At 33.6% G+C, this 26,855-nt stretch overlaps 2 protein-coding genes across 2 annotated transcripts; both read left to right on the top strand.

Annotated features, from left to right (window-relative positions):
* The first annotated feature begins 1,882 nt into the window (after window positions 1–1,882).
* Window positions 1,883–3,332, top strand: LOC136985635 (thiol S-methyltransferase TMT1B-like). The gene is made up of 2 exons (XM_067282955.1): window positions 1,883–2,498; window positions 2,573–3,332. Exons 1-2 carry the CDS (start codon window positions 1,974–1,976, stop codon window positions 2,807–2,809), a joined length of 762 nt encoding a protein of 253 aa, XP_067139056.1. The 5' UTR covers window positions 1,883–1,973; the 3' UTR covers window positions 2,810–3,332.
* A 9,807-nt stretch (window positions 3,333–13,139) lies between these two features.
* On the top strand, window positions 13,140–14,032 carry LOC136985650 (thiol S-methyltransferase TMT1B-like). Its single transcript, XM_067282975.1, has 2 exons — window positions 13,140–13,693; window positions 13,772–14,032. The coding sequence occupies exons 1-2, from the start codon at window positions 13,169–13,171 to the stop codon at window positions 14,006–14,008; spliced, it is 762 nt and encodes a 253-aa protein (XP_067139076.1). The 5' UTR covers window positions 13,140–13,168; the 3' UTR covers window positions 14,009–14,032.
* The last annotated feature ends 12,823 nt before the right edge of the window (window positions 14,033–26,855 follow it).

The raw sequence follows: 26,855 nt of genomic DNA, 5'->3' as shown, positions 1-26,855 counted from the left end.
TTCCAAATGTCCTTCTACCCAGTTTTCGCCCATTGGGATACATGGGAAAAAGATGCATTCTACTATGCAAACCAAATTAAAGCAATGGATAAATTTGGTGAAAGAAAACACTTATAAAATTAACTTACATGCAGATTTTGTTTACTTCATTTTTAGATTAATCAAATATTGATTCTGGTGAAGCTACAGCAATTGGAAATGCAAAAATTTCAATGTCTTGCTCAGTTAAAGCAGTCTTGGTATATATCCAAAGTAATTTTGAAGATATTCTAAATCATATTGCTGAATATGATTTGGAATATCTGCAGCAAAGGACTATTGTTGGTGAGAGCTATTGATATAATTTAAGCAAAAAAGAATAGTCTCTCCGCAGCGCCTGGCAGAGTTGCAGTGACAATTGCTGCACACTATTCTTCTAATTGGTTTGATTAATATTAATACTGAAATTGGTTTTTTAAAGGCAGATTTCGGTATTAATGCCTAGTAATTTGCCTAATTTGAACTTTTAAGTGCCAATTTTGCCTACCTAAAGTATTTCGTTGCAGTAGTGGAGAACTGTCGCGGTCGGATGGCCGAGCGGTCAAGGTTAGCAGCCTGCTGCCCTGGGGGACTCGGGATCGAATCTGGACTGGTCGAAAAATTTCCAGGAATTTTTCGGGGGTGGTGCATCTGGATATGTCGGTCACGGGGACCGACATATCCGGATGCACCACCCCCCTCACCACTCGGCCGCCCCATTGTGGGCCTGGCCGAACCCATAATGGGCTTGCTATAAGAGGCCCTCTTAGCGCCCACAGGGCGGAAAGAGTTGCAAAAATAAAAAAAAGGTAGAGAACTGTCCAAGAGACACATAGGACTTTTTATCACCAAAAAATCAGAGTCATCACTTGGTTCCAATCATAATGATCGAAATCCAGATGCCGCAATTGAAAACGACACATAGGATCTTTCACCCTGGAAAAGTGGAAAATATATGTTGTTCCGATAAGAATGACTCAAAATATCTCATTTGGAACTGAGGACCTTTCTCACTACTGCAACGATTTATATGATTTATAGTGCCTGGATACAGAACCATATAGAAGTAAAAACTATGAATTTTCCCTGGACTCAGAGAGAACTTAGAGCTCGTAGTGATCCTATACCTATAAAATCGACGATATTTATACTAACAGAAAATAAAATCTTAAAAATTGCTATTTATTAATAAAGAAACATTCTATGTATTTCATTTGTTTAAAGAATGAAAAGCTAAAAGAAGAGGCAAAAGGGGCCCGCTCTACTCTCGGATTGATAAATTCTTGACACCCTGCCTAAATATCCAAGCCTAATTAGACATCCATCTCATACAAATCTACAGTCAACCGGCCAGTAAACTATAAATTTAAATCGTTGATTACATTTTATAATTTTTTTTTTGTTTTAATTTTTAATCAGTAACAGCACACCCATTTTCATCTTACATATATTTTGGTACGAACTGCATGCATTTATTTTCATAGATAAACACATCTACTCGTTAACTGATATGTTCTTATCTGCTGACTTACGTAAGCAAGAGACATAGTAAATTTCATTAACTTTAATTGAAAAATAACTTATTTAGAAATTAGAAATTTTAATTTAAATTTACAAATAACTTTTATTTAATACTTTTATTTAAATTTAAAAAACAACATTTAAAACTGGAAAATCAATTTATTTAAAAACTTAATTTTATTTAATTTAAATATTTAAACTTGATTATAAATTAAGAAACTTAAAATTTTAATAATAAACGTTTTTATGATTTTTGTTTTAAATCTCGAAAATAATAAATACTGTATTACGATTATATGTAAATGTATAAATAAACCTCCCATTATATTTATTCTATCAATAGATAAAGTAAAATTTAACCTTCAAAATTAATTTCCTCGTATTTAAAGTGGAGTGACGAAGCTTCGTGCTGATATTCTCTTCACTTAATCAAAATGCTTTGGCTTATATTTATTACTATTCGAGATGTTTTATTGTTATTGACAACGATTTTCGTATTATTTGTAATTATTTTGAAGACATCTAAAAAAGTTCAAGACAAATGGTTCGCTTTCCTTTTAGTGAAAATGCTTAAAATAGATATCGAGAAAAACATTGCTGAGGAAAAAGAAAAATTATTTACAGAATTGAAGCTAGTGAAATCAAAAGATCCGGAGAGGTTAAGAGAAAGAAAAGTCAAAATTTTGGAAATTGGAGCCGGAAGTGGCTCAAATTTTAAGTATTATCCAGATAATACCTCTTTAATTTGTGTAGAACCTAATGATAATTTTCAGAAATATTTTCAAGCGAATAACAGCAAATTTCCAAATGTGAAATTGGATTTGTTTATTTGTTCCGGAGCAGAAGACATGAAGGAAATAGAAGACGATAGTGTGGATGTAGTCGTAGCCACTCACGTACTTTGTAGTGTTAACAATGTGCAGAAAGTCTTACAAGAGGTGAAGAGAGTTTTAATGAAGGTAAGTGATGTTTATTTATCCTGTGAATACTTTTGCGAAAAATCCATAAAATGGAAAAAATATTTTTCATTTAGGGAAGCCGATTCTATTATTATGACCATCAAATTTCTCCAGAGACGAATTTTACCGTAATCTTTTCTAAAATAATCGAGCCAGTTTGGAAGATACTTGGAGGAAATTGTCACCTGACTAGAGACATTGGAAATGAAGTGGAACGAGCGGGATTCGAAGAAGTATCACAATATTATAAATATATTGATAAATTTCCATTTATTGTAAGATATCACGTTTTTGGTTATGCAACAAAATAAAGGTTGAAATCCATTTTCTTGAATATAAAATAGATAATATTTAAAATAAGAATTATCAATTGTTAACAGTATAAAAATAGTTATATACGACCTCGTAATTCTTCAAAATGAAAAAGTATATTTTAAATTGTAAAATTAAATAATTTACGTAAAATGTTACAAGTGTTTTTGAATTAATTAATGCGGTTTGGATTTGTTTGGTGATACAAGGGTTAAAAGCCACAATAGGAGACTGGAAAGTAAGGGACGGAATCCGACATATCCGAAACAGACTAGTCCTGAAAAATTCCTAAAGTGGCTCACCCGAACTCGATTTCAGATTCACTAGAGTGGGAAGCTGTCTCTTTAAACCGTCTTGATCATTTGGCCATTACCAGGAAACATGTAGAAAGATCAGTTTCTTTTAGACACCGCAAAATTTTTTAACGTATTTTTTCTCCTTTTAATTTTTGGCGAATAAAAAGGCGTTAAGAGCTAGATCGGGAGTTTGGTTTGGCTCATTTGGTTACTGCAACGCGACACGTGGGTGATCCACCCAGGAGAAATGCCTCCCGGGAAGACTTGTATCGTAATTTGGTCCTATTTAGGTGTTACAAACGTGAAGAAAACTCGGAAAACTCTACATAAGTAATTAATTAAGATTAAGCTTATAATGATTAATTAAAGTTAATTAAATTTACTAGTCAGTACCTTTTCGATATCTAATAACAGTAAATAAAAATATTTATTGTTATGTAATAAAACTTTAAGAAAATAAAAGTGGCTACACTTTTAAGTGTAAATAATAATGATTTTAATTATAACTGGCAAAATGTCATCGACAGCGTATTAAAATTATACAATCTAATAAGTTTCGCGTGATATATAATTTAGTTATTTTTGTAGTTACGAGGTGGCGCCACGTTTACGTTAATTTCAGATGGGCGAGTGCCATGTGGAAAGACTATAACAGCCGTTAGTATCAATATTGATGTGATTTCTAAAATGATGTATTGATATTAACTGTAGTTATGGTTTACTTGCCAAATTTATATCCCTTATAACCCCTTCATATAACAGGTACACAACAGTTGCTTACGTAAATTAGACTGCTCCATATAAGTCTGCTGATACATAACCGAGAGATTATCTTCCTACGGTGACATGGTTCAGAATCTGTTTCTTGAGGAGGAAAGAGGGAGAAAGTATAAGGATGCTTTTTATTTATAAAAATTATCTAGTTATATACTTAGGATCTTCGAATAACCTTTAATAATTCATTACGGTGTTTTTAAAGGTGAGATTATTAATGCTTGTGTTGATAACTTGAAATATTCTCTCGCATAAGCATGCTAACATGTACAGTACCTACCTATACAGTGTATTTTTCAGTGGAAATTCAAATATAGTGGCGTATAAGACGACCTCCCAACTTACAATTCAAAAACGAAATTGGGGAGACTCCATGTAAATAGAAAATGTTTACATATCGTTAAGAACTACTGTATTTAAAAGAAAGTTATAAATTTATTCCCTTCGAAAAAATATTGATGTGAACGAAAAGAATAAAAAAAATATATAGTACAATGCATATATTTAAAAAGATTATTAGCGGTTCGATCAATGAACAAGGCGTAACATTAAAAAAATCCAGCAGGTGCACGGCGCAATCATGGCATTAATACTGTATATAGATGATATAGTCTGCATTAAATTTATTTATGTTTCAGTGGAGTTTGTATTTGTTTTCGTTACTGTTAATTAGGAAATAGGCTCTGTAGGAATCACTATATGAGATCTTCCATAAATTATGTAACGTTATTTTTATACTTTTCAACTACCATCCCACCCTCTTAACGCTCGATAAGGTGTTGCACGCTCATCCCCAGAATTACATAAGGCGCATCCTAGATCGACCTTCTTAATTGTACTAAGAAATAATACAGAGCCCGGGATAAACATTAACATTAGTAAACATTACGCTATTTTATTAATTAAGTACAAAGCAGTGACATATACTCTCCGGAAACAAAAATTAATCGTTATGTTACCCAAGGGTTGTAATCCTAGCATTATGTAACGTTTCTGTAAACACTCTACTCCCTCGTAATGCATTGTAACAATTATCTGCACGCTTACTCACCCATGGATTGCGTTACGTAATTTATGGACAACCACTATATTCATAAAACAAAGAATAACGTTAAATTAATTGCGTTGATTAGCTATGTTGAGACGTATTTTGGAATAAAAATTAGGTAATGTATAAATTTTAATTTAAAATTACTTTAAAAATTAAGAAAGTAAATTTAAAAATAAAAAAAAGTTCCACCGGAATCTTCCGGACTAGAAATTATTTTCATGTCAAACACTAAACACGAAAGTAATTAAGAAAATATTTAATAAATATATAACTACTCTCAAAATATATGCTGATTACGACGAACTTTAACTAAAAATGTAATATAAGTACTTTACATATTCGATAAAATCTTGAAAGCGCGAGAGAAATAATAGTGATGCTTCCGGTTTGCTGGAGTGCTATATTACGTTTGTACGATTGGCAGACTATAGATCACGTGTCTTAGTTGAAATTATGATTCTGATTGGCTGTAGGGTATTTTTCTATGCTTGTTTCTTTTTATATACATATTGTTCATGGGTTGCAATAATGGTATAAATGAAAAAAAAACGTCAAATTCATAAAAAAAGGGTTAAAGATGTTTTTAAAATTGAAAATAAATTGCAAATAAAATAGAAAAAAATTAATACCAAGTGTCCATTATTATCTTCCATAAAAGATTCAAAAATAATTACAGAGAAGTTGTTTTAAATGTTTTTAATTCCCCTAATTACTCCAATTCGAAATGAACCACTATTATTGGGTTTTTTCTTATTGTAAAGATCTTAGGCGTTGAGATGTTTCAAAACAATAAAGTTTATCGAAAACGCTTATATTTTGACAAAAAGTAAAAAAAATAAAAACAAATTCAGCAACAAGTTGCTTAACATTCCTGGCAACATTTAAAACTACATGTAGCGCCATCTGTTATGATATTTTATTAAAAACTTTTTATATTTTTAATTATTATAAAATGGCAAAAAACTTAATTTTGAGGGTAGAGATAAGTTTTATTAATAAAAAAAATTGTGAATGTTAATAACGAGTAAAGTCTCATTAAGTATGACTCTACTCGAGATATGACACATAACTCTCTTTAATCTCCCAACTTCCTCGACCTTTGATCAGTAAAATTTAATAATACCAATCCTCCTAATACACAAACCACCCTGCAAAATGTCAGAAATTTTCGAAAAAAGACGCAGGAGTTATAAGCTTCAAAGTGAGTGAACAAAAGTGACACACGCACACACTTACTTCCATACTTACAGAATACACCCATTTTTGAATTGTGCAATTATTATAGTCCAGGAACGATATCACGTCAGCAATCTCCTCTGACAATCTCTGCTCAAGATTTCTTTATTTGGTATCATTCAAAAACAAGATTTCCAGTTTCCTTGGATATCACTTTCAAGTACAGAGCGATTCAAATGCATAGGTAATGCTGTAGCATTTGTAAATTTGTTAAAATAAGAATAAAAAAATAAAAATGTTCTTAGTGTAAGCTCTAGTAACAACTACACAAATTATATAATCTTATCAAGCGCCATCTATGGCAAGAAATGTAACTATTTTGCTACTAAAATTTTTATTACATCTAAAAAATCCCGTTTCTTTCTAAGCATTTCTGTGAAAACCGCATCATCTTACTGTAAATAGTTTGTGAGTTATTATTTTTTAAAATTTCTGTGACTTTTGAATCACCCTGTATATGCACTTGCATTATCATTGAGAGTTGTAGGGCAGTAAAGTAGTCAATCTATCGTTTTGGGGATCCAAATTCGAACCCAATTCATATTCCATAATTTACCTGGAGTAGTATGGGTCGAGGCTGTCCCACTTTCGCAGACAGATTCCATTTCTCATTGGACTATACCAAAAATGGATCTAATTGTGGCAAGTTACATAACTCGGTGCGTCACGATAATTAATCGTTTGTTTTATCAATCTCAATTCGTGTGACAGTTTTGAAGGATTTTTTTAAGGTATATAAAATATAATTTTTTAGTATAAATCATGCTGGAAAAATATTTTTATTTTTCTGCATCTCAGAATTCTTTGAATACTTTTTAAAGAAGATTATGTAATAATATTTTTCATGTCAATTATACCATTTCTAGTTCGAGTGACATTTTACAATGATTTAAAAAGTGTTCAAATAGGACTTATCAAATATATTTACAAATATTTTACACTTTAATCCTAAAGCACACCTTTAATTTTCTTCTCCTCCATTGAAAGTTCTACAATAGTTTACGTTCTTTCTTTTAGCTTCATTGTTTTACTAATTAAAGGACATGTTTAACTTAAATCATAAAGCAAAAAAATCTCATTTACTTTCCTATGAAGCTGTGATTCTTCAGCAATTCGAAGTTAGACGAGTGTTTTTGACACTTCATGCAATTTACTAAAAAGTGACGTAGTCAAAAATTATACGATGAAATATTTTTAAAACGTATTTAAAATTTTAAGAATTTTGAAAGTTTATATGAAGTATATTAAGTTAAAATGTTACAATAGCAAAAATACTTATGCTGTATAAGTTTTAAACATATACTGTCTATATAGGCTAATAGATATAGCCTATATAGAACCTTTATAACTACTATGAATCGATATTATATTTTAAGAAAAAATTGCTTTTGGTGATATGATTGGAATTTAAATTGATAAATTCATATAATATATATATATATGATCTGATTAAAATGTGTTATGGCACTAAGCTACAACATACAAAAGCCTTTTCCTTTCACTAAATAATAGACAATACAGTATATGGACAGTATAAGCCAATTTATGTTTTTGAAAATGGATCGATGTCCTTCATAGCGAGAGAACCTGGGGTGTAGTATATTTAACTTACGTGTAAATTCGGATCAGAACATATATATTATCAAAGTACTGTACATGTGTATGAAAAATTAAGAATGTTAAATGGATATATGCAACACTATAATAATTAATTTTAGAAAGACAAAAAAGTCATAACAGTTTTTAGAAATGTATAATTTTGTTTTATTGTTAATTTTTTTAAAATAGTTCCGAGAGACGGAAAAACACCATGAGACACCAGGAGATATGAGCTTATTTTTATGTTATAATTAAAAACCATAAGATTTATATAATATTTCGCAGTATCGTTATATTTGTGATGTATCTACAAATCAAAGGCCGTGAAATGTCTGATATGACTGACTGATAATTAGAAATAGTTACAGGAACAAAATATGACTCTTAACTGAACAGGGTTATAAAATTAGATGATATTTAAAACGTTGCAGAATAATTAAGGTGAAGATCTTTAATTAATAACTGTAAATATATGCTATATTTTATTTCTTTATTTAAAGAAGTCAAAAATTCGATATTGCGCCAACCCTCGTAAAGCATCAATGAATATTCCTGAATAGATCTGACTTACAGTAAAATACATAACATGCGTATTTTACATTTATAACAGAAATTATTTTTATAAAATTTACCCATAAATTAATGTAAAACGGATTTTATACATTAGCAATAACTTCATTTATTGATAGCTATGTGCATTTCTACAGCAATATGATGCAGTTATTAGCGTAACATTATAAAATAATTGATAAAATGATGTATGGATTTACTGTATGAAAAACTGAAAAACATCGAGATATATATAAAAGCGATTTCTTTAATAAAATTAAAATATTTTATTACATTCGCTGCAAAAATTCATCATGCAAACTTACAAACAAATCAATGTTTTGGTTCAATAATATTGGGTGTGTTTAGGCTAGTAGCTACTCGCGAGCATTCAAACACGAGAATGGACGAGTTTACAAACGCACAACGGTACCGGTTACACTTAGCTAATAGATTCTCTTACAATTCGTTTATTACTCAGTAGTAATTTAGCAAGGCATGCAATGCTGCAACGTTTTCAGCGGTGGCATAATTCCAATATGCATTTATATTACTAATATTGAAAACATTGCAGAATAATTAAGGAACGATTTTTAGCCAGTTTAATCGGCGTAATGGCGATAGGGCAAAATTAATCCAAAAGTAGTGACATTCTTAATAAAAAAATAATTATTTTGTATACATTATAGGATACACCATATTTCTCTCTTTTTATATTCAGTCTTTTATTCATTTTCTTCTCTTCCTGTTTCTTTTCTCTATCTCCTCTTCAAATCTTTTTTCAAAACAGAAACAACTATTATTATTCCTGTAGATTACTTTCGTAGAAATCTACTCTCTGTGTTACTCGCTGCACATGATTACATAGAACGAGTTTCCAAACCAGAGAGCGATTAGTGACAAAGGTAGGTCGGTCTTCAACTTTACTCGCTCGAGTAAATCATCAAAAGCGAATTTATTAGTCGAAGTAGTTACATTGAGCAAGTTTAATAGCAGCAAGTTCGTCGGCGAGTTGCTACTAAATTTAGAATTCGAATCCAAATTTTTTATAGCTTTAAGAATCTAATTAACTCTTCTATTTGCTACTGCCGTTGTAGAGCGCAGTTTTTCTAATAAAAGATTACATAAGAATTTCTATGACCCAAGAAAGATTGTCTCTGTAATTTGACATTACTGTTCATAAAAATTAAATTATGATGATATAATTAATGATTTTACAGAATAAAAGACCAATAAATAAATAAAGTTTTTGAAATAATTGTATTTCACAGTAAATTTTAAGAGAGTAAACATGCAAGTCTATTTTGTTACTGTAATGCCTAATCATCATCATATTATTGTTAACAGCATCGACGTCGATCTGTAAACATATATTAGGACTCGGGCCTGGATATGAAAAATACTTTATTACAGTATACTCGTTTATAATGTTGTAGTGTGGTATAAAATAAAAATATTTAAATATATCTCGTAAGAAGAGACAATGTGCCAATACAAAAACATCGAGAGGATGTTCCTTATGGATCAATGTGCTTGATTAACAGTATCTGAAAAAACTAGGAGGTGCATGGGGCAATCACACCGCAAGTACTGTACTGTACATACATGGTATAGTCTGTATTAAATTACTTTCATGTTTCAATGAAGATTGTATTTGTTTTCGTTATAGTTAAATAATTATAAGAATTTTTAGGAATCAGTATGGTATCGTCCGTAAATTATATAACGTTATTTTTATACTTTTCAGTTACCATCCCATCCTGTGTAATGTACAGTAAGGCGTCGCACATGCCCACCTCCAAAATTACGTAACGCACATCCTAGATGGAGTCACATAATTCTACTAAGGAAAACACAGTATGGGATACTGAACGTTACGTTACTTTATTAATTACGTACGAAGTGGCATAAACAGCAAGGTTCTCTACGTAACTGTTCGGAAACAAAAATAAATCATTCTGTCACACAAGGATTGAGACGCTAGCATTACGTAATGTTTTATAAACATCCTCCCATCTCCTTGTAATGCATTGTAACGATCACCTGCATACCCACCCATGCATACCTGCGTCACGTAATTTGGACAGTCCTATGGCAGGGATAGCGAATCTATGCAAGCGTGTCCAAAGTGGCACATCGGGAGAAATCATCTGGCACGTAACATTTCATACGATTTCTGTTTATCATCTAATCATCCTTTTTCAATCATCTTATTTACATTTACTCTAATTAAGCGTTTTCACTCCATTTCATTAAATATCGTTATTCGAAGTCTAAAACTTCGGCACGCGTAAATATTTTTTAAGATATTTTTGCTCACTATACGGGACAAAGACTCAAAAACGGTTCGCCATCCCTGCCCTACGGGCCATTAATATCAAACAACAATGTAAAACTATTTGCGTTGATTGGCTAAGCGCTAGACGGATACTTAGAATAAATATTATAAAATGTAAAAATTTTAAATAAAAAATGACTTTAAAAAATTAAGAGAGTAAATTTTAAAAACTAAATTAGAACCGCATTATAACCCAACCGATATACCCCCTTATCATACAGAAATCATTTTGATCTCAAACAACCGTAAACACAAATGTAATTACTTAAATGTTTAATAAATATTGATATATAACAACTTTCAGAATATATACAGATTACGACGAACTTTTAACTCAAAATATGATGTACTCCAAATCTTCAATGAAACCTTGGAAGCGAAAGAAAAATAATGGTGGCACTTCCGGTTTACTAAAGTGCAATGTTGATTCTGAGTCTTATTGTCTGTGTGTGACATTTTTCGATGTTTTTCGTTTATATATACATCACAAAGAAAATTTTATATATAATATGAAAATTTTTCTTTATGATTTTGTTACAATAAATTTCAGCCAAACCTAAATGGCGCTTGAAGTAGAGAAGTAAGGTTATTTGTTTTCAATTACATGCTTTCAATAATATCGACTCTTGCCCCTTGCCCTGCAAATTCTAGGAGTGGCCTTGCTTATCATAAATATTAAATGGAAAATCAATATTTGTAATTAATTAATGCATGATTTTTCATTATAAACCAGATAGATAGCGAGCCAATAATTAAAAATGACTATATCCACAATTAGACTTTTTGGTATTCATGACAGAATCCATGCTGGATCTCTGGAGTTAAAAACCCAATCTTCGAGATATTGAGTATTTTCAACATTAATTTTGATTTTTATGAACGAGTTTGTATAGACCAATGTTTCTCAACGTGCGATATTGCCCTCTCAAAGAAGCAAAAGTCAATTCTAAGGTATAAAAAATAAACGATAAAATAACGTGAATTACACCGTAATGTATGATTGTGCTATTTACATTCATAAATATAAATAGCACTATCAGACATCAAATGACAGATAACGGACATATAGACAGTGTGTCCCACTTAAAATTGCCCCGATTGAGAATGACGAAACATTAGTGATGTAACTTTCATAGGAGATTTAGAAGGAAAACTGTATGAGACCAATATCGGAAATATACGACTGAAGGAAGCTCCATTGCTTCTACGAATGCTTTCCTTCAATGACATTACTTTCAACATCTTCCATAAGTTTAAGTAATTTTATAATAAAATTTCTAACGGGTGTCCTTTTTCTAAATCCATTTGTACCGTTTTCAGTGAGTAGGACCAATTTTATATGGAACACCCAGTATATAGATCAGTAGATTATAAGTAAGCAGATGATAGTACGCAGAGCGATAGCAGAGAAAAATCTACTCGACGGATCACAGTGAAAATTGGTGGTTACATTAATAAGAACATAAGAAAGCGAATTGATGAATAAAAAAAATATTAGTTTTTAGGCCAACAGCTGGTGTTGGTGCGCTAAAATAAAGAAAACACCAAGTTGAAGAATATCTTTTATTTTACAAAACAGAATTCTCAGGTTTGAACCATTAGTATGCAAAATGTGCTGAAAACGTAATATGGTGTGATCCACAGTTGCTTGACACATGACTTGGGGAATGGCTGAAACATGCTGTGTTATCCTTGGCTTCAGCAAGTAATTGAACGTTTCACTTGACGACGGAAAGACGTCACACTATAAAGTGTGACGTCTTTCCTGTCGTCGAGAACTTAGATGTTATCACAAGAAATTAGATATTGTAACATGTTTTAACATACCAACGCTATTTGCTGACATGAAAGCTAACTAATTTTGTATTTGCAAATTCTCTTCACCATGTTCCTATTAAGGCAACCACCAATTTTCACAGTGATCCGTCAGTACATTCTTCTTTACATCGCTCTGTGCACTGTCAGTTTAATTTTAAACATCCCGTATAACAAACAAATAAATAAATACTTAATTTTAAATATTGAGAAAAAATAAGATAAAATATAAAGTATGTTATTTTAAATTTCGATGGGAACGATTAGAAAAAAACATTAATTGAAAAAATTTATTTAAGAACAGTTTTTAAGAAAACGTGTTGAGAAACATTGGCATAGATTGACGAATATATATATATATTACAAAATGTAAACATTGAGCATCCATTTTTCTCAAATAAGTAAAATGAACAACCATAAATCGTATTTTCAAAAATAATAGACTCGAAAACAATAATAAACGTAAAGGAAGTATAATAATTTATCTGCAATTTTTTAAAATTTAATTTTTAAATATTATTTATCAAGTTAAAATTTTTTTAAAAAATAATAAAATAATTTTATATATTTTTATCAAATATTTAGATAAATTCCCTGTTTTATTTACTTTAGATAAAGTTACTGTACTGTACGTTTAATCTTCAAACTAAATAAAACACAGGAAACTTGAGACAGCTGCGCTAAAATTCTCTTTATTATAATGTTTTCATTTATATTTTTAATAATTCAATATATTATATTGTTGTTAATAACGATTTTAGCTGCGTTTCTACTTATTTTGAAGATATCGAGGAAGATTCAAGAAAAATGGATCGCTTTCCTTACGGAGAAAATATTTAAATCAAAGCACGAAAAACTGCTTATTGAATATAAAGAAAAGTTATTTGAAAGTTTAAAAACGTTTAAATCAAAGGATTCTCAGAGACTGAAAGAAGGACAAGTCAAAATTTTGGAAATTGGCTCTGGAGGTGGCAGAAACTTCAAGTACTATCCACAGAAGACATCATTAATATGCGTGGATCCTAATGATAGTTACCAGAAATATTTTCAAGAGAACAAGAGTAAATTTCCAAACGTAAAATTGGATTTGTTTATTCATTCTGAAGCTGAAGACATGAAAGAAGTTAAAGACGATAGTGTTGATGTAGTCGTATCTACTCACGTACTTTGTAGTGTTAATAATGTGCAGAAGGTTTTACACGAAGTGAAGCGTGTTTTAAAGAAGGTAAGTGATGTTAATTGCATAGTGTATTTTTTAAAATATATTGAAACTTTAATAATAAATGAATTATTTTCACTTTAGGGAGGTCGTTTCTATTATGTAGAACATCAAATCCCTCCTAACAGTATCTCCATCTTAATTCTATTTAAAATAATTGAGTCATTCTGGAAGATATTTGCAGCAAATTGTCATATCACCAGAGATATTGGAAAAGAAGTAGAACGAGCAAAATTCAACGAAGTATCACAATATTACGAAACAATTGATAAATTTTTCTGTATTGCTAGATTTCACGTATTCGGATATGCTACAAAATAGTTATATAATATCAAGGTTTTAAATAATAATTACATTTTTCTAAATTATTCTAAATTATAATTTTCTAATTAACGCCTTAAAATTTAAAATTAATTAAAATTAATTAGAAAATAATATGGATGATAAACTTTACTCTTATATGCCTTTTGTAATGTTAAGAAACGCGTAACTTTTTCATTTCAAGACAATTTTTCGAGTGTATTAAATTTTTAAAATGGGAAATTTGATTATTTATGAACTTAATCTTATGCACTTATAGAGAAAGTTGATTAACTAATTCTGAACTAAATCACTATGATCAGAGATTATCAGAATATATACTGATAGTTTGAGATGCATGATACTGAACGTGTCAACACTGAAATAATAAGATGCAATTGAAATTTGGAATTCCTAATTTCAAAATTCAAATGTTTAAATTAATTTTTTTAAATGTTCACTTTATTCACATGCACATGAATTGTTATTTGTGAACATTTTCCCTCTCGCATCCAGAATCACACTCCGGGTTTCTTTAGTTTCATCGTCAGACATGATAATCTTGAGAGACTGACGCTGACAAGCAGTATTTAGGTCATCCACATACAAGATTTGTTGATCAGACTATGAACTTCATTTCGAACAGCTCAAGACTGAAAACAACGAAAAAAAATATAGTATTTTTCAAAACTTTTTTTATAACTATTAACAATTAATCGGTTAAAGTTACAAAAATCTCTTTAATTGACTTAATAGTGTTTTTAAAATACATTTGCTGAGAGCAATCTTCAAATTATATGCAATAATTAATAAATAATGATACCAAATAATTATATACAGTGCATTTGCAAAAAATTATTCAAATACGAAAATAAAAAATCTAAAATTTATCTGAAAAGATTTAGAAATGGTTTCATTAGGAACAAATTTGAAAAAATTACGATTTTTTAAAAAAATTTCTGTAAATTTTAAAATTTACATGAACAGAAGAGTATAAAATCTTCGGTTCATGTAACATATTAACATATTTGGCATAAGTGAAACATAAACTTGTTTTTTGGTCAGAATTAAATTTTTCTATAAAATTTTCTCGTATTTTCCACGAACTTTTGAAGGACAGATAGAAAAGCAATTAATAAATATATTGTATTAGCAAATATCGAATTTAGTAATTGTTATTTCTGTCTGACCTTTATTTGCAAATAAAGAACAAAAGTATTGCTAGCTATCAGACAGATTTCAAATGTCACAGATTGCAATTGATTTATAAAACATTTTGGCAAGAAGTCAAAGTTTGAATTCATATGGATCAGTCTATAAGAAAAATGTTTGTTGAATTTTTATAATAGATTTCCAAATTTTTCAAAAATTTTTAATAATTCATAAATAATAATAATACACTTTAAACACAATAAGAATCGTATTTGAACGAACACTTACAATTTAGATTCGATTTACTTTTCATACGCTATACAAATTCATAACTGAACAGACAAACAGACAAACACCAACATAAAAGTTGAAAGTTATTTATATATGTTTTACTTATCATAAATTATTTAAAATTTACTTTAAATATCAAACCAAAATATTTTAAATCTCAATTGGTTTTACATTTATTCTTATATAATCTACGTTGTTTATAATTTTTATATTTTCATAAAATGTTTTTTAAAATAACTTAATGCTGCATTTTTTTAATCTGTGAATATTCGAAAATTGTTTTAGAAAGTCCATTGGAGAAATATTAATTTTTAAAATCAGAATACTAAAAAATTAAAATTTCATAAGTACTGAATTAGACAAGATGGCTGCATTTAGGATTCGGATCAACTTGAAATTCTGTATGATTCCCATAATTGGGGGCTTATGTTATGAGACTAGTGTAACCAGGATGGGCCGTGCGAAGCCACCTTTCTATCTTCAGGGCGCAAAGAAGATGTTTTCCGTACCAATCATACAATTTAAAAATGTACCAAATGAAATAAAATTATAATAAAAACCAAAAAATTTTAAGATATTACAAAAAGTTCGTTTCTGTAAACAAGTTTATCGGTTTATTTACATTTTTATTGCTCAAAAAGTTAAATTTTACCCATTAAATTTATCAAGAAAACTGACTTTATTCAGATATGGTCTAGATATATAGTATTGTTAATCATCATAAAATGTTATATAATTAAAAATATATTTTAAAAACTTATCTTTAATTTTTTGGAATTAAATAGTAAATAACCCTTGAAAGAAAAAGTTACAATAATTTTTTTTTCTAAAAATATTTGTAAATTTTATTTGAACGTTAGATTTATAAATACTGTAGTTCCTGCTGAACATAATTAAGTTTTCTTGGAGCTTCACGCGTACTAATTATTTATGTTCAGCAGGACCGTTTATCTTGAAGAAATGTTCCTGTTAAATAATTTTGTGTTCTAATAAAAATAATCTAAACTTAGAACGAGCAATTATTAATTGTGACGTCGTCACAATGCCGGGCTGAAATTTTAAATTATATTTTAATTAATTTAATTTAAAATATATGCTCTCTACCTCATATTAGTAATGTTTTGCCCCTGTGCATCATACTTTTCCTTTAATGATAGCGTCGTGCCGGTCATTTATCTAGCACCTTTCAGGGGAATGTTTTGAATTGAAATCACGTCACTTCCGGCCTAGCTCGGAAGTTCGTATATTAGTCAATCATCTAGTCTCGTCTTTTATCTATATAACTCCGTTCTCGATATAAGGAAAGACAGACGGACGGACGGACAGTGGGAATTTATAGGTCTACAATTTTTTTCAAATTGCAGCCCAAACACTTAACAATATGAGTATAGTTATTATAAATCATTTTTATTTTTTTTGTAATGTATTTGTAAAATTGATAAATTTGATTAATTGATAAGACCGTTGTCAGAAATGTATTTTCTCTAATGTTAATTTAGATAGAAATTATCATACCGTTTTATATATTTCATATGTTTCTTTTTTTTTGCCTTTTGTAATAATTTTAAATAATTCTATAAAATTCTTCGATTGTATTGCAACTGGAAACTGGAAAATGCATTTTCCTACATCGAACTATTTTCCAATAGAATATTCTTTGATAGAAATCGCTCGAATTGACGACTGCGCTTTCAAGCGAAACAGATTGAATCGAAAAATTTTAATTAATTTAAAACTAAAGCCATGAAGATTTTCTTTCGAAGAGTTGAATTTTTCCACATTATGTATATTACTAAAAGTAATTATATTACACAAAACCGCTTTTGTAGACTCAACTTTTTCATCTTTTTTTTCAACTTACTATCTTATGAACATTAAGAGGATCTTTTCCATACTGATTATAGGTTCATCCAGGCCCATAATAGGAGCGGCCGAGTAAGGAGGGACAGCACCAAGTTAACCTAGCCATGACATTTTGGAGACACCCAACTAAACTCGGGTTTCCGGAACGGTAGCTGGTAACATAAACCATTCAGAATGATGAATGAATTCATCATTCTGAAATGACGAGGGATGAAGAACGAAACTCCGATTCATAACACCCACGAAAAATATTAAGAATCAAATTTATTCGAACCAGGATCTGTCAAGATGATTGAAGAAATCCTTACTTCTAATTACACAGTCAACAGTAACAACTTGAAGATACAATTGTGAAAAAAGAAAAGTATTCGTGGTTATATAAAGTCATCTCACACTATTTCATGAAATATTGTGAGTATATTTCTGTTGCTAAATGTTAATATAAATAAATGTAAGGCATATAAATGAATAATTTTATTTCCAATTTGACAGCAAATGGAATGCATAAATCATATATGCCTATGTCATATAATAAAGAGATGTGATTATTAATAATTCATTTTCTCCCTCATTTTTAACAATTTACTGCATATGATCTAACAATTTATATAGTGAACAGCAATATTAATTAAAAATAATAATAACAACTTATTTATTACGTTACTGAAATTCTCATTTTGTTCTTAAATATTTGCTGAATGATCAACGGATATGAAATTTCTCATATAATAAAATTAATTTTGAAATTAAAAAAATATTAAAAATGAAATGTAAATTATAGAATGTTTTATAGAGATATTTTTCAGTTTAAATCCTTCATGCTAATATTCTCAATCATTGGTTAACTTCTAATTTTGAGTCTTGATCTTTAGTTATGGATTCGGACATCAGACGACTTTAGTCATATGTCAATGACATATTTTACAAATGTATGTGAATGGCTTAAACTGGAAATGGAAATAGCCAATGGTGGTTTTAAAGATCTCAGATACTTCTAGATACTCATCATTGATCCAGTATTTCATCATCATCATTAATGTCTCATTGCCCGTTGGTGTCTGATGCCTTTACCACTATTTTCTTCCATTTCTCTCGATCCATTGCCGATTTTCTCAATTTCCATACATTCGCTCCACACCACTTCTTCACGTCATCAATCCATTCTCTATATGGTCTGCCTCTTTTGTTGGATTCATCCATAATACCGTAGACTAAAGTCTTAATTTTTCTGTTTTCATTCATTCTTGTAATGTGCCCAAACAGATGAAGTTTTCGTTGCATAATTTTTTTTTTGTAAGAGATTCTTTTTCATATATATCCTGTTATAAAGTTCTTCGTTTGTGAGTTTCTGCATCCATCCCATTTATAAGATCTTTCGGTGACAGTGTCTTTCAAATGCTAATATTTTTCTTTCCATATCTGTTGTTATTACCCATGTCTCAGTCATACAGCACGCAGGAGAAGATGCAGGTGTTCAATACTTTTAATTTTGTCTGCAAACTAATTAATTAAGCGAAGTTAATATTAAGGAGCAATTATTTATTATATTACATCGCCACAATAAATAATTGCTCAAACGTTCTGAAATTTTTAATCATGCTTTAAATTTATTTAATTTAAAATATAGGCTATGATTTTAGTAGTGTCTGGCCGTTACAACGGTTCCAACGGTTTTCGTTTAATTAGTCATCGGATTTAAAATTGGTTTTATTATTTGCTCTGAATTATATTATTTACTGGTGGGGTCAAATGGAAGTCCCAGGAGGCATACAGCCTATGGTGGTCTCAACTCCACTGAAGGTAACACATAAGGAATCACACAAGGAAATGCCTAGGCCAAAAGAAATGGGTTCCTCAATCGAAAATCAGATTATCGTAGAAGCAGCATCTCTGCTTGATAGAATAATGAAGTTATGTCCTCCGCTCAAGTCGGGTCCGAACACCCTTCAAAGGGCTGAAATTAGGGAGAGGGTTACGCAGCTACACGGGTGTGTCCACCAGTTAGTTGGAGTCCTTAAAGAAATAAGGGGGAAGACCCAAGTCACTGACACTGGCATGCAGAAAAGCTTCGCCGATGTTGTAAAGGCTAACATAAACCACAGTGTTACCACAAAAAACAATAAGTAAGGCTATTACCGGGAAGATTAATAGGGAGGGCCCAGGAGGGGGAGTGGCACTACTCTTGTACCCCAAACCGGGCGAAGAAGGCGACGGACAAAATTCGCAAGAGATTTCTAAAACTCTGAGGACCAAGATAGAGCCTCAGAAACTGGGAGTGAACATTAAATCAATCAGAAATGTCAGGGGAAATGGAGTTTGTGTAAGGGTTGGCTCGGATAGAGATGGGGCCAAGCTTCTGAAAGCAGTCCAGGAAGTCCTGGAACTTTCAAATAAACTGAACACCAAACTCTCACAGAGACGGCAACCTAAATTAATTATGCTAAATGTACCTGAATACATTGGAGACAATGAAGTCCTTCCTACTCTCTACAGCCAAAATAAAATATGAGGGAACTTGGCACAGGAAAACTTTCTAGAGCAGTGCAGAATAACATCCTTCCTAAAGAGAGGAAACGTTAAGGAGAAGTGCAGGCATATTATTGTAACGACCATACCAGAAATTAGGAAAATAATGATCAACGAAAAATATGTTGCGTTATCATGGAGCAACATAAGGGTAGATGATTTCGTGTATATATTGAGGTGCATCAGATGCTGCGGCTACGGCCACTATGCCAGAGAGCGCGACCAGCTGGTGACTTGCAGTCACTGTGAGGAGGAACATAGGTTCCACGAATGCCCTCACAGGGAGGAGGCGCCCAGGTGTATAAACTGCAACGAAGCTAACGACATGGTTAATAAGGGGAAAAAGATCAACACAGCACACAATGCATTTGACCAGAAATGCCCAACACTGCAGAAAATGAAATCAAGGGCCATCATGCAAACCAACTATGGACAATAATATTATTACAACAGCAAGTACAGCTAGCAATCCTATAACTGCAAACACCTGTATCACTCCTCCCCAGCACAATCTTCACATCCTCCAGGCCAATTTACAGAAAAGTAAGGCCACAACTTCCCAGCTTGCCTTGGATGTCACTACCCTAAATATTGATGTCGCCCTTCTCCAGGAACCCTACACTTTTAAAAACAGGGTTGCCCTCTTGGGTAAATGCAGGGTTTTCGAGGCCATTTCTCAAGGTCCTACCTTGGCTGCGGTGGCTGTTTACAACCCCCACTTAATTGTTCAGTTTCATCCGCAATTAAGTGGTACTTACCACGCCACAATTAGTATTCAGCAAAGCAACCTCAACTGCTACATCATCTCAGCATACTTTCCTCCCTCTGTCCCCATCCTCGGATTCTGGACTACATGGTCCCTAGTGACCACAACTACATCCTCACAATACTTGCCTACACCATTCCTCCTGCCATCTGCACCATCAGTAAGCACACAAACTGGGACCTCTACGAAGACTTGGTCAAAACTCTCTGGAAGCCTGACCCTCTTATCAACATCCAAACCACTGGGGAGCTGGACCACGCTATTGAAGAATTAACCCATACCTTACACATGGCATATCGGCTAGCCACTAAGGAGAGACTTCATACCACAAAAACAGCCTGGTGGAACTCGCACCTCCAGGATCTGAGGAAGAAAACAAGAAAAGCAAAAAGAGGCTACAGGAAGGCTAACGGAAACAGTAAGGAGGACCTACGTCAGGAATACTTAAAAATCAAAAAAGTGTACAAACAGGCCATAAATGAGGCGAGAACACAATCTTGGAAACAGTTTTGCAACAGGGTGGGTGAGAAAGGGCCATGGACTATACCGTACTATATAGCCTTTAACAAAACAAAAGCTGCACACACTCCCTGCTCGGTCAAAAAGGAAGACGGGAATTATACCAAAAGCATTGAGGAAACTTACAGTTATGTTTTTAATGCTCTCTTTCCTGACGATAACCCCAGCGAAGACACTCAGTACCACGATCACATCAGGACGTGCAGCGTGACAGAGGACGAACAAATCACTGACAAAAATTTTTCAATGACAGAAATTGCCACCCTTTTCAGAAAAATAAACAACAGGAAGGCGCCGGGTCCAGACGAAATTACCGGACAAATGGCGAAAGGGGCTCTTAGGGCAATCCCAGCCCACCTCCTGGTAATTTATAACAAATGCCTACAAATGAAACACTTCCCGGACAGGTGGAAGGTGGCAAAAATTAGGCTGATACCGAAATGCGACAAGCCAAACACCCCGAATGACTACCGACCCATTTCGCTTTTATTGATAATGGGGAAAATTTTGGATTCCCTTATGGCTAGGAGGCTCCAACATCATTCAGAACTCAACAACACCCTTCACCCTCTGCAGTATGGGTTTAGAATAAAGAAAGGTACAAATTTGGCCCTCCAGGAACTAATCAACAGCATAAAGGAGGCTAAGAAGAAAGACCAACATACTCTGGCTGTAGCCGTAGACTTTAAGGGGGCGTTTAACCACGCCTGGTGGCTGGCCATCATTCTGGCCTTGAAAAACATAAATTGCCCTTCTAACATCCTTGGGCTTTATAGAAGCTTTCTCACGCACCGGCAAGCACAGTTGGGCCCAACTGGCAAGATGGTCATCAAGCAGATTACCAGGGGATGCCCCCAATGGTCGAGTTTGGCCCCCTACTTTGGATAATACTATACAATGGTCTTCTTCACATCCAGGATAAGGCTCACTCCAACTTGAAAGCCAAAATCATAGGGTTTGCAGATGATACCCTTATCCTGATGAACCACAGGAATCAAGAAGTTCTTCAAAGCGGAATGAATTCCCTGCTGGACAACATCCAGGACTGGACTGTCAAAAACAAATTAATCATCAACACCAATAAGTGTGCTTGTATCGTATTCCCAAGGAAGAAACCGCTCAATAAAAAGCCATCAATAAAAATTCGGAATGAGAGAATCAGGTGTACAGACATGATCAAATATCTTGGAATACAAGTTGACAGCCAATTGACCTGGTCGCCCCACATGGACTATGTAAAGCAAAAAGCGGTGACTATGTCGCACGCTCTTATTGTCCATTAGCAGGAACCTTTGGGGCCTCAGCCACAAAAGTTCTTCTCTTATTTACCATTGTGCACTCGAGCCAGCTGTCTTGTATGGCGCCGAGGTTTGGGGATATGCTACCCATAGGCAACAAATCAGTAAAAAACTCCAAACAATTCAACGCTGCTGTCTCATTACTGTGTGTCGGGCCTATCGGACAGCCCTGACCAGTGGGCTGCAAGTGATAGCCAACACCGTCCCTCTCGACCTCAAGGCGGCTGGTAGATACTGGTTATTCCAACTCAAGCACTTCCCTTCTCACCTGGTCACCTGCAATACTACTCCACCTCGGATTAAAACCATAGCTAAAAACATTCTCAAAAATGGTATCGATAAATATAATGATTACAGTCTAGTGCACCCCGCCACCATGCCCCCAGTGGTGGACATTAACTCTGGGATTCGTGAGAAGACTTGCACCACTATCTACACGGATGGGTCGAAAGGCCCAATGGGTGTAGGGGCTGCCTTTGTGCACCTCAACAACAACAGTAGGGTGATCCATCAGGCGTATTTCAAATTAAATCCATTCTGTACGATCAATCAAGCCGAGAGCCTGGCAATCTCCAACGCATTGAAATACGTCCAGAGGACAGTTAAACAAGGAGCCAAGGAAAAGATAGCCTTGGTTAGCGACAGTAAGGTGGCGCTCCATCAGATCCAGGCACTAAACACAAATCTAAAACTTATTAAGGACAACACGCTTATGATCAACTTGCTGGCAAAGAAAAACATTAACATCTCTTTCCATTGGACCAAGGGACATTCCGGAGTACTAGGAAACGACAAAGCAGACTTCTTAGCAAAGAAGGCCATCTGTAATATAGCGGAACCTACCTTCTCCCTCGTCCCACTCAGCTGGGTCAAAGCTCAGCTCCACGAATTCACTATCAGTAGGTGGCAAGAAAGGTGGGCCACTGGTTCTACGGGAAGGAGCACTTTTTACTTTTTCCCAACCATCGAAGAGAGGAACAAAGTGAACCACTACACTCCTGACTTCCATACAACGCAGTTCATCTCTGGGCATGGCGGCTTTAAACACTACCTTAAACGTTTCTTGAACAAAGGCAACGGAATGTGTGATTGCAAGAAGGGGAAAGAAACACCAGAACATATACTGTTCCACTGCCCAGTGTACTCTACCCACCGTGTCCAGCTGAAAAGTGTCATGTACTCCCAAGGGTTCCATTGGCCCTGTCAGAATAAGGACTTTCTCTTCAACAAGAAAACAACAACTGCCTTCAAGACCTTCATCTACAACACAGGAATCACATCTCCGAACTTTCATCCTAGTACTAACCAGTGCTCCAGTAGGCGTCCCTCCTCTGATCCTGCCACATAGATCTACACGCGGCTTTTTGTAATCCTGTGCCGGTTGTAAGTCCGATACGGCACCCAGGACCTTCCCAAGATGGGAACTTGTCAGCAAAGGTTGTCGCGAATGCTTGCTTTTCGTGTATTGTCGTGGTATTGTTCTGTTATGTCGAGCCCTGGGGCTCTCACCGGATGTTCGTCTTTGCACCCACGTTCGGCTTCTTAAAGGCTATCTCATTGTGTTCGGTTTATCGGGACCGAGTGTTCTGTCGGGCGCCTCTTCACTATCGGGCTCTGTTCCCCCACATTGGGGATGTTATGTTCTCATCTGGGGAATGTTCATCACGCGACCTTTCTTGTACCCCTGAACCTGTAGTAAGTCCTACATGGTACTCAGGGTCCCCCGAGACAGTGGTTTGTCAGTTTATGTTCATCTGCCACCCGTGCTTTACTCGGAATTCCATGTAACGGCGTTTGCTTTGTGGTGTTTTTCGTCCACTCCAAGTTGGTGTTTGTGTGCTACCTCTCCTTCGAAGGAGCATTTTGTTCTTGTTTTAGTTAAGTGTACTGTAATTGTCGGGTTTCATCTGTCACCTCCAATTTGGAGCACCCACACTGTTCTCTGTGGGCCTAGGCCCACGCTTTGTAAAAGCTTATCTTGGCATTCTTATCTCTGCCCGGTACTTACCGCTCACGGCCCTCTCTTCACACTTTTCTATCATCCTTGCCCCATCTTCCCTCCCCCTCTTCCTCTTCTCACTTCTCTTCTAAGGCTAAGCCATAGGTACGGCCTTCTAAACTTTTATAGTAGTAGTAGTAGTAGTGTCTTGCCCTGCAAGGACGACGCCAGCCAATGGGCCGGAGAGAACAAGATGATGTAAATTGATAAAGGATATGAATTGTATGTAGGTAAAATAAAAACGATTCATAAAGTTTTAATCATTTACTATGTACCGGAAAAGAAATATCTTAATTAAAACATCCTTTTAACTTACAAGAAGCCTAAGAAGATTATTTTAATTAAAACTTAGCATTTAAATAATTTTTTCGATATTCTATGAGAGGGCAGCTGCCCCTCTGCCCCTCTGGCGACGCCCTTGTTGCCCTGTACTTTATACTTTTCCTGTTAACAATAAAGTCATGTGGCCATCTATCTAACTCCGTTCTGGAGAAAATTTTTGAATTAAAACAACGTACAAATCTGGTACAAATCAGAAATTCTTATATAGTCAATCGAGGCTTCCTGCACCTATGCTTTCCTCATCTTTCTCAACTTTCATCTATCTAATTCCGTTCTTTAGATTAAGGAAGGACAGACAGACAAATGGACGTCAGTGAGAATTAATAGGTCTACATTTTAAAAATTGCAGTCCAACTAACTTATAATAGAGGTTTTAGATCTATATTATATAAATATATATAAATTTATATAATGGTACCAAGAAGTCCGTGTTTGTCCATCTTTGCACATCTAAAACAGTTATGCGAAATGACAAACATTGTTCTGTAACAACATACTCAGTTATCATTGAAACTATTGTATTAATATAATTAGAATTGTATTTTTCAATGGATTAGTTAATTTACTTTATAAATTACGGAAAGAGATGATAAAACTCGTGTAAAGAACACACACTGTACTAAAAGAATTATAAAACAAAAATTACTCTTTATTAGTAAAAGAAAAGCACAAAACGTTACATTTTAGAATGAAAAACAAAAAAAGTGAATTTGACAATTCTGGTTTTATTAAGGAAATTAATTATAATGATTGATTTTTGTGAATTTTTATATTTTTAAAACGTCATCTCCTGTCAGAATATATTTTCATACAATAATATTTACATTTGATTACTCTTCAGTAAAAAATAAAAAAAATAATAATAATAATTTTGGTGTTATTATCCACTTTACTTGTATGCAAATTTCTAATATGTTGATTGATGTTTTTCATTATAGACACTTTACAATAAATAATTCAGTAGTTTTCATATTTTATTTTATTTATAATATTTTTATATTGATGTTGCATCAGTGATAAAAAACATTGAGATAAAATCATTATATTCAAGTTTATTTTTATTAAACGCTTTTATTTAATTTCTATTGTATCATGTCTTCAAATCTTACAACTCAAATTTCATCTACTTCTAATTATTGATAAGACAGAAAAGGCTGAAGCTTTCAGGACATAACTAAGTTCGATGACAATGTATTTTAATGATGTTTCAAGGTTGGCCACTGTAAAGGTCGCCTTTGGTGGCCTGTGTCAAAGAAACCGCCCGACTGAGGTAATTGCTCCCACCTGGGGTCGGGGCCATAAACGGCCGGAAGGATCAAAGGTGGAGCGTCTCCACTTAAGGGACAATGTGTTGGCCACGTGCCGGCCAGCTTGAGAAAACAAGAATAAATAAAGCACGGACGCAAATGTGAGCTACGTCGGCGGGAGATAGGGCGGACGTCTTGGAAGGCTCTAAGAAGGGGAAGGAAGTGATTGGTCGCAGGAGGCAGTGCCAGAATCCCTTAAATTGGAAGGGTGGCAAAAAAGCGAGGAGAAAGGGCGAGGGACCTGGTACGTAGCGGTCTCTAACAACAGGCAGACCTTTGAGGCGGATAGAGAGAGTGTTCTCCTCTTAGAAAGTCCTCTGGAAAAAGGTTGTTGTAGAGACGGACGGCCACGAGGTTAAGCCATCTCCGGAAGAGTGACTCGTGTTCCCCGGCCAGCTAAGTCGACGTGCGGCACCACGGCTTCGATACAGTAGAGTACGTAATGTTATTGCATAATGTATACCTTTGTAGATATTTGTAAATAAACTGTATATAACTAATTATCGAGTGTGGAGGTGTGACTTTCAACGGACCATCAAACGGACAATCTCGAGGCGTAAAGAACGACTCGGGACGGAACATTTGTAAAGATCACGAGACGAGTAGAAAGGATCTTCACTGGCGCAGTCTTCGACAGGATTTTCTTGCAAATCTTCAGGAGATTCTCGCAAGACGACAGGAAAGTACTGATCCCACATTCGAGATAGTTGAGAACTTTGGATACTTACGGAAGGAAGAGTAGCCGGAAATCAAGGCGGAACAGAACTCAACATTGGTAAGTTGTTCTTGATTGTTTGTATTCAGA

This window comes from Centruroides vittatus, unplaced genomic scaffold (assembly GCF_030686945.1).
Source record: "Centruroides vittatus isolate TY-2023 unplaced genomic scaffold, ASM3068694v2 contig_975, whole genome shotgun sequence".
Classification (NCBI taxonomy): Eukaryota; Metazoa; Arthropoda; class Arachnida; order Scorpiones; family Buthidae; genus Centruroides; species Centruroides vittatus.
Note: the sequence above shows the minus strand (reverse complement) of the source record. Positions and strands in the feature narration are given on the sequence as shown.

Coding starts and splice junctions, on each gene's coding strand:
- LOC136985650 (XM_067282975.1), top strand. CDS start 13,169: ATGTTTTCATTTATATTTTTAATAATTCAATATATTATATTGTTGTTA. Junction 13,694..13,771: donor TGAAGCGTGTTTTAAAGAAG/GTAAGTGATGTT, acceptor TTTTCACTTTAG/GGAGGTCGTTTCTATTATGT.
- LOC136985635 (XM_067282955.1), top strand. CDS start 1,974: ATGCTTTGGCTTATATTTATTACTATTCGAGATGTTTTATTGTTATTG. Junction 2,499..2,572: donor TGAAGAGAGTTTTAATGAAG/GTAAGTGATGTT, acceptor TTTTTCATTTAG/GGAAGCCGATTCTATTATTA.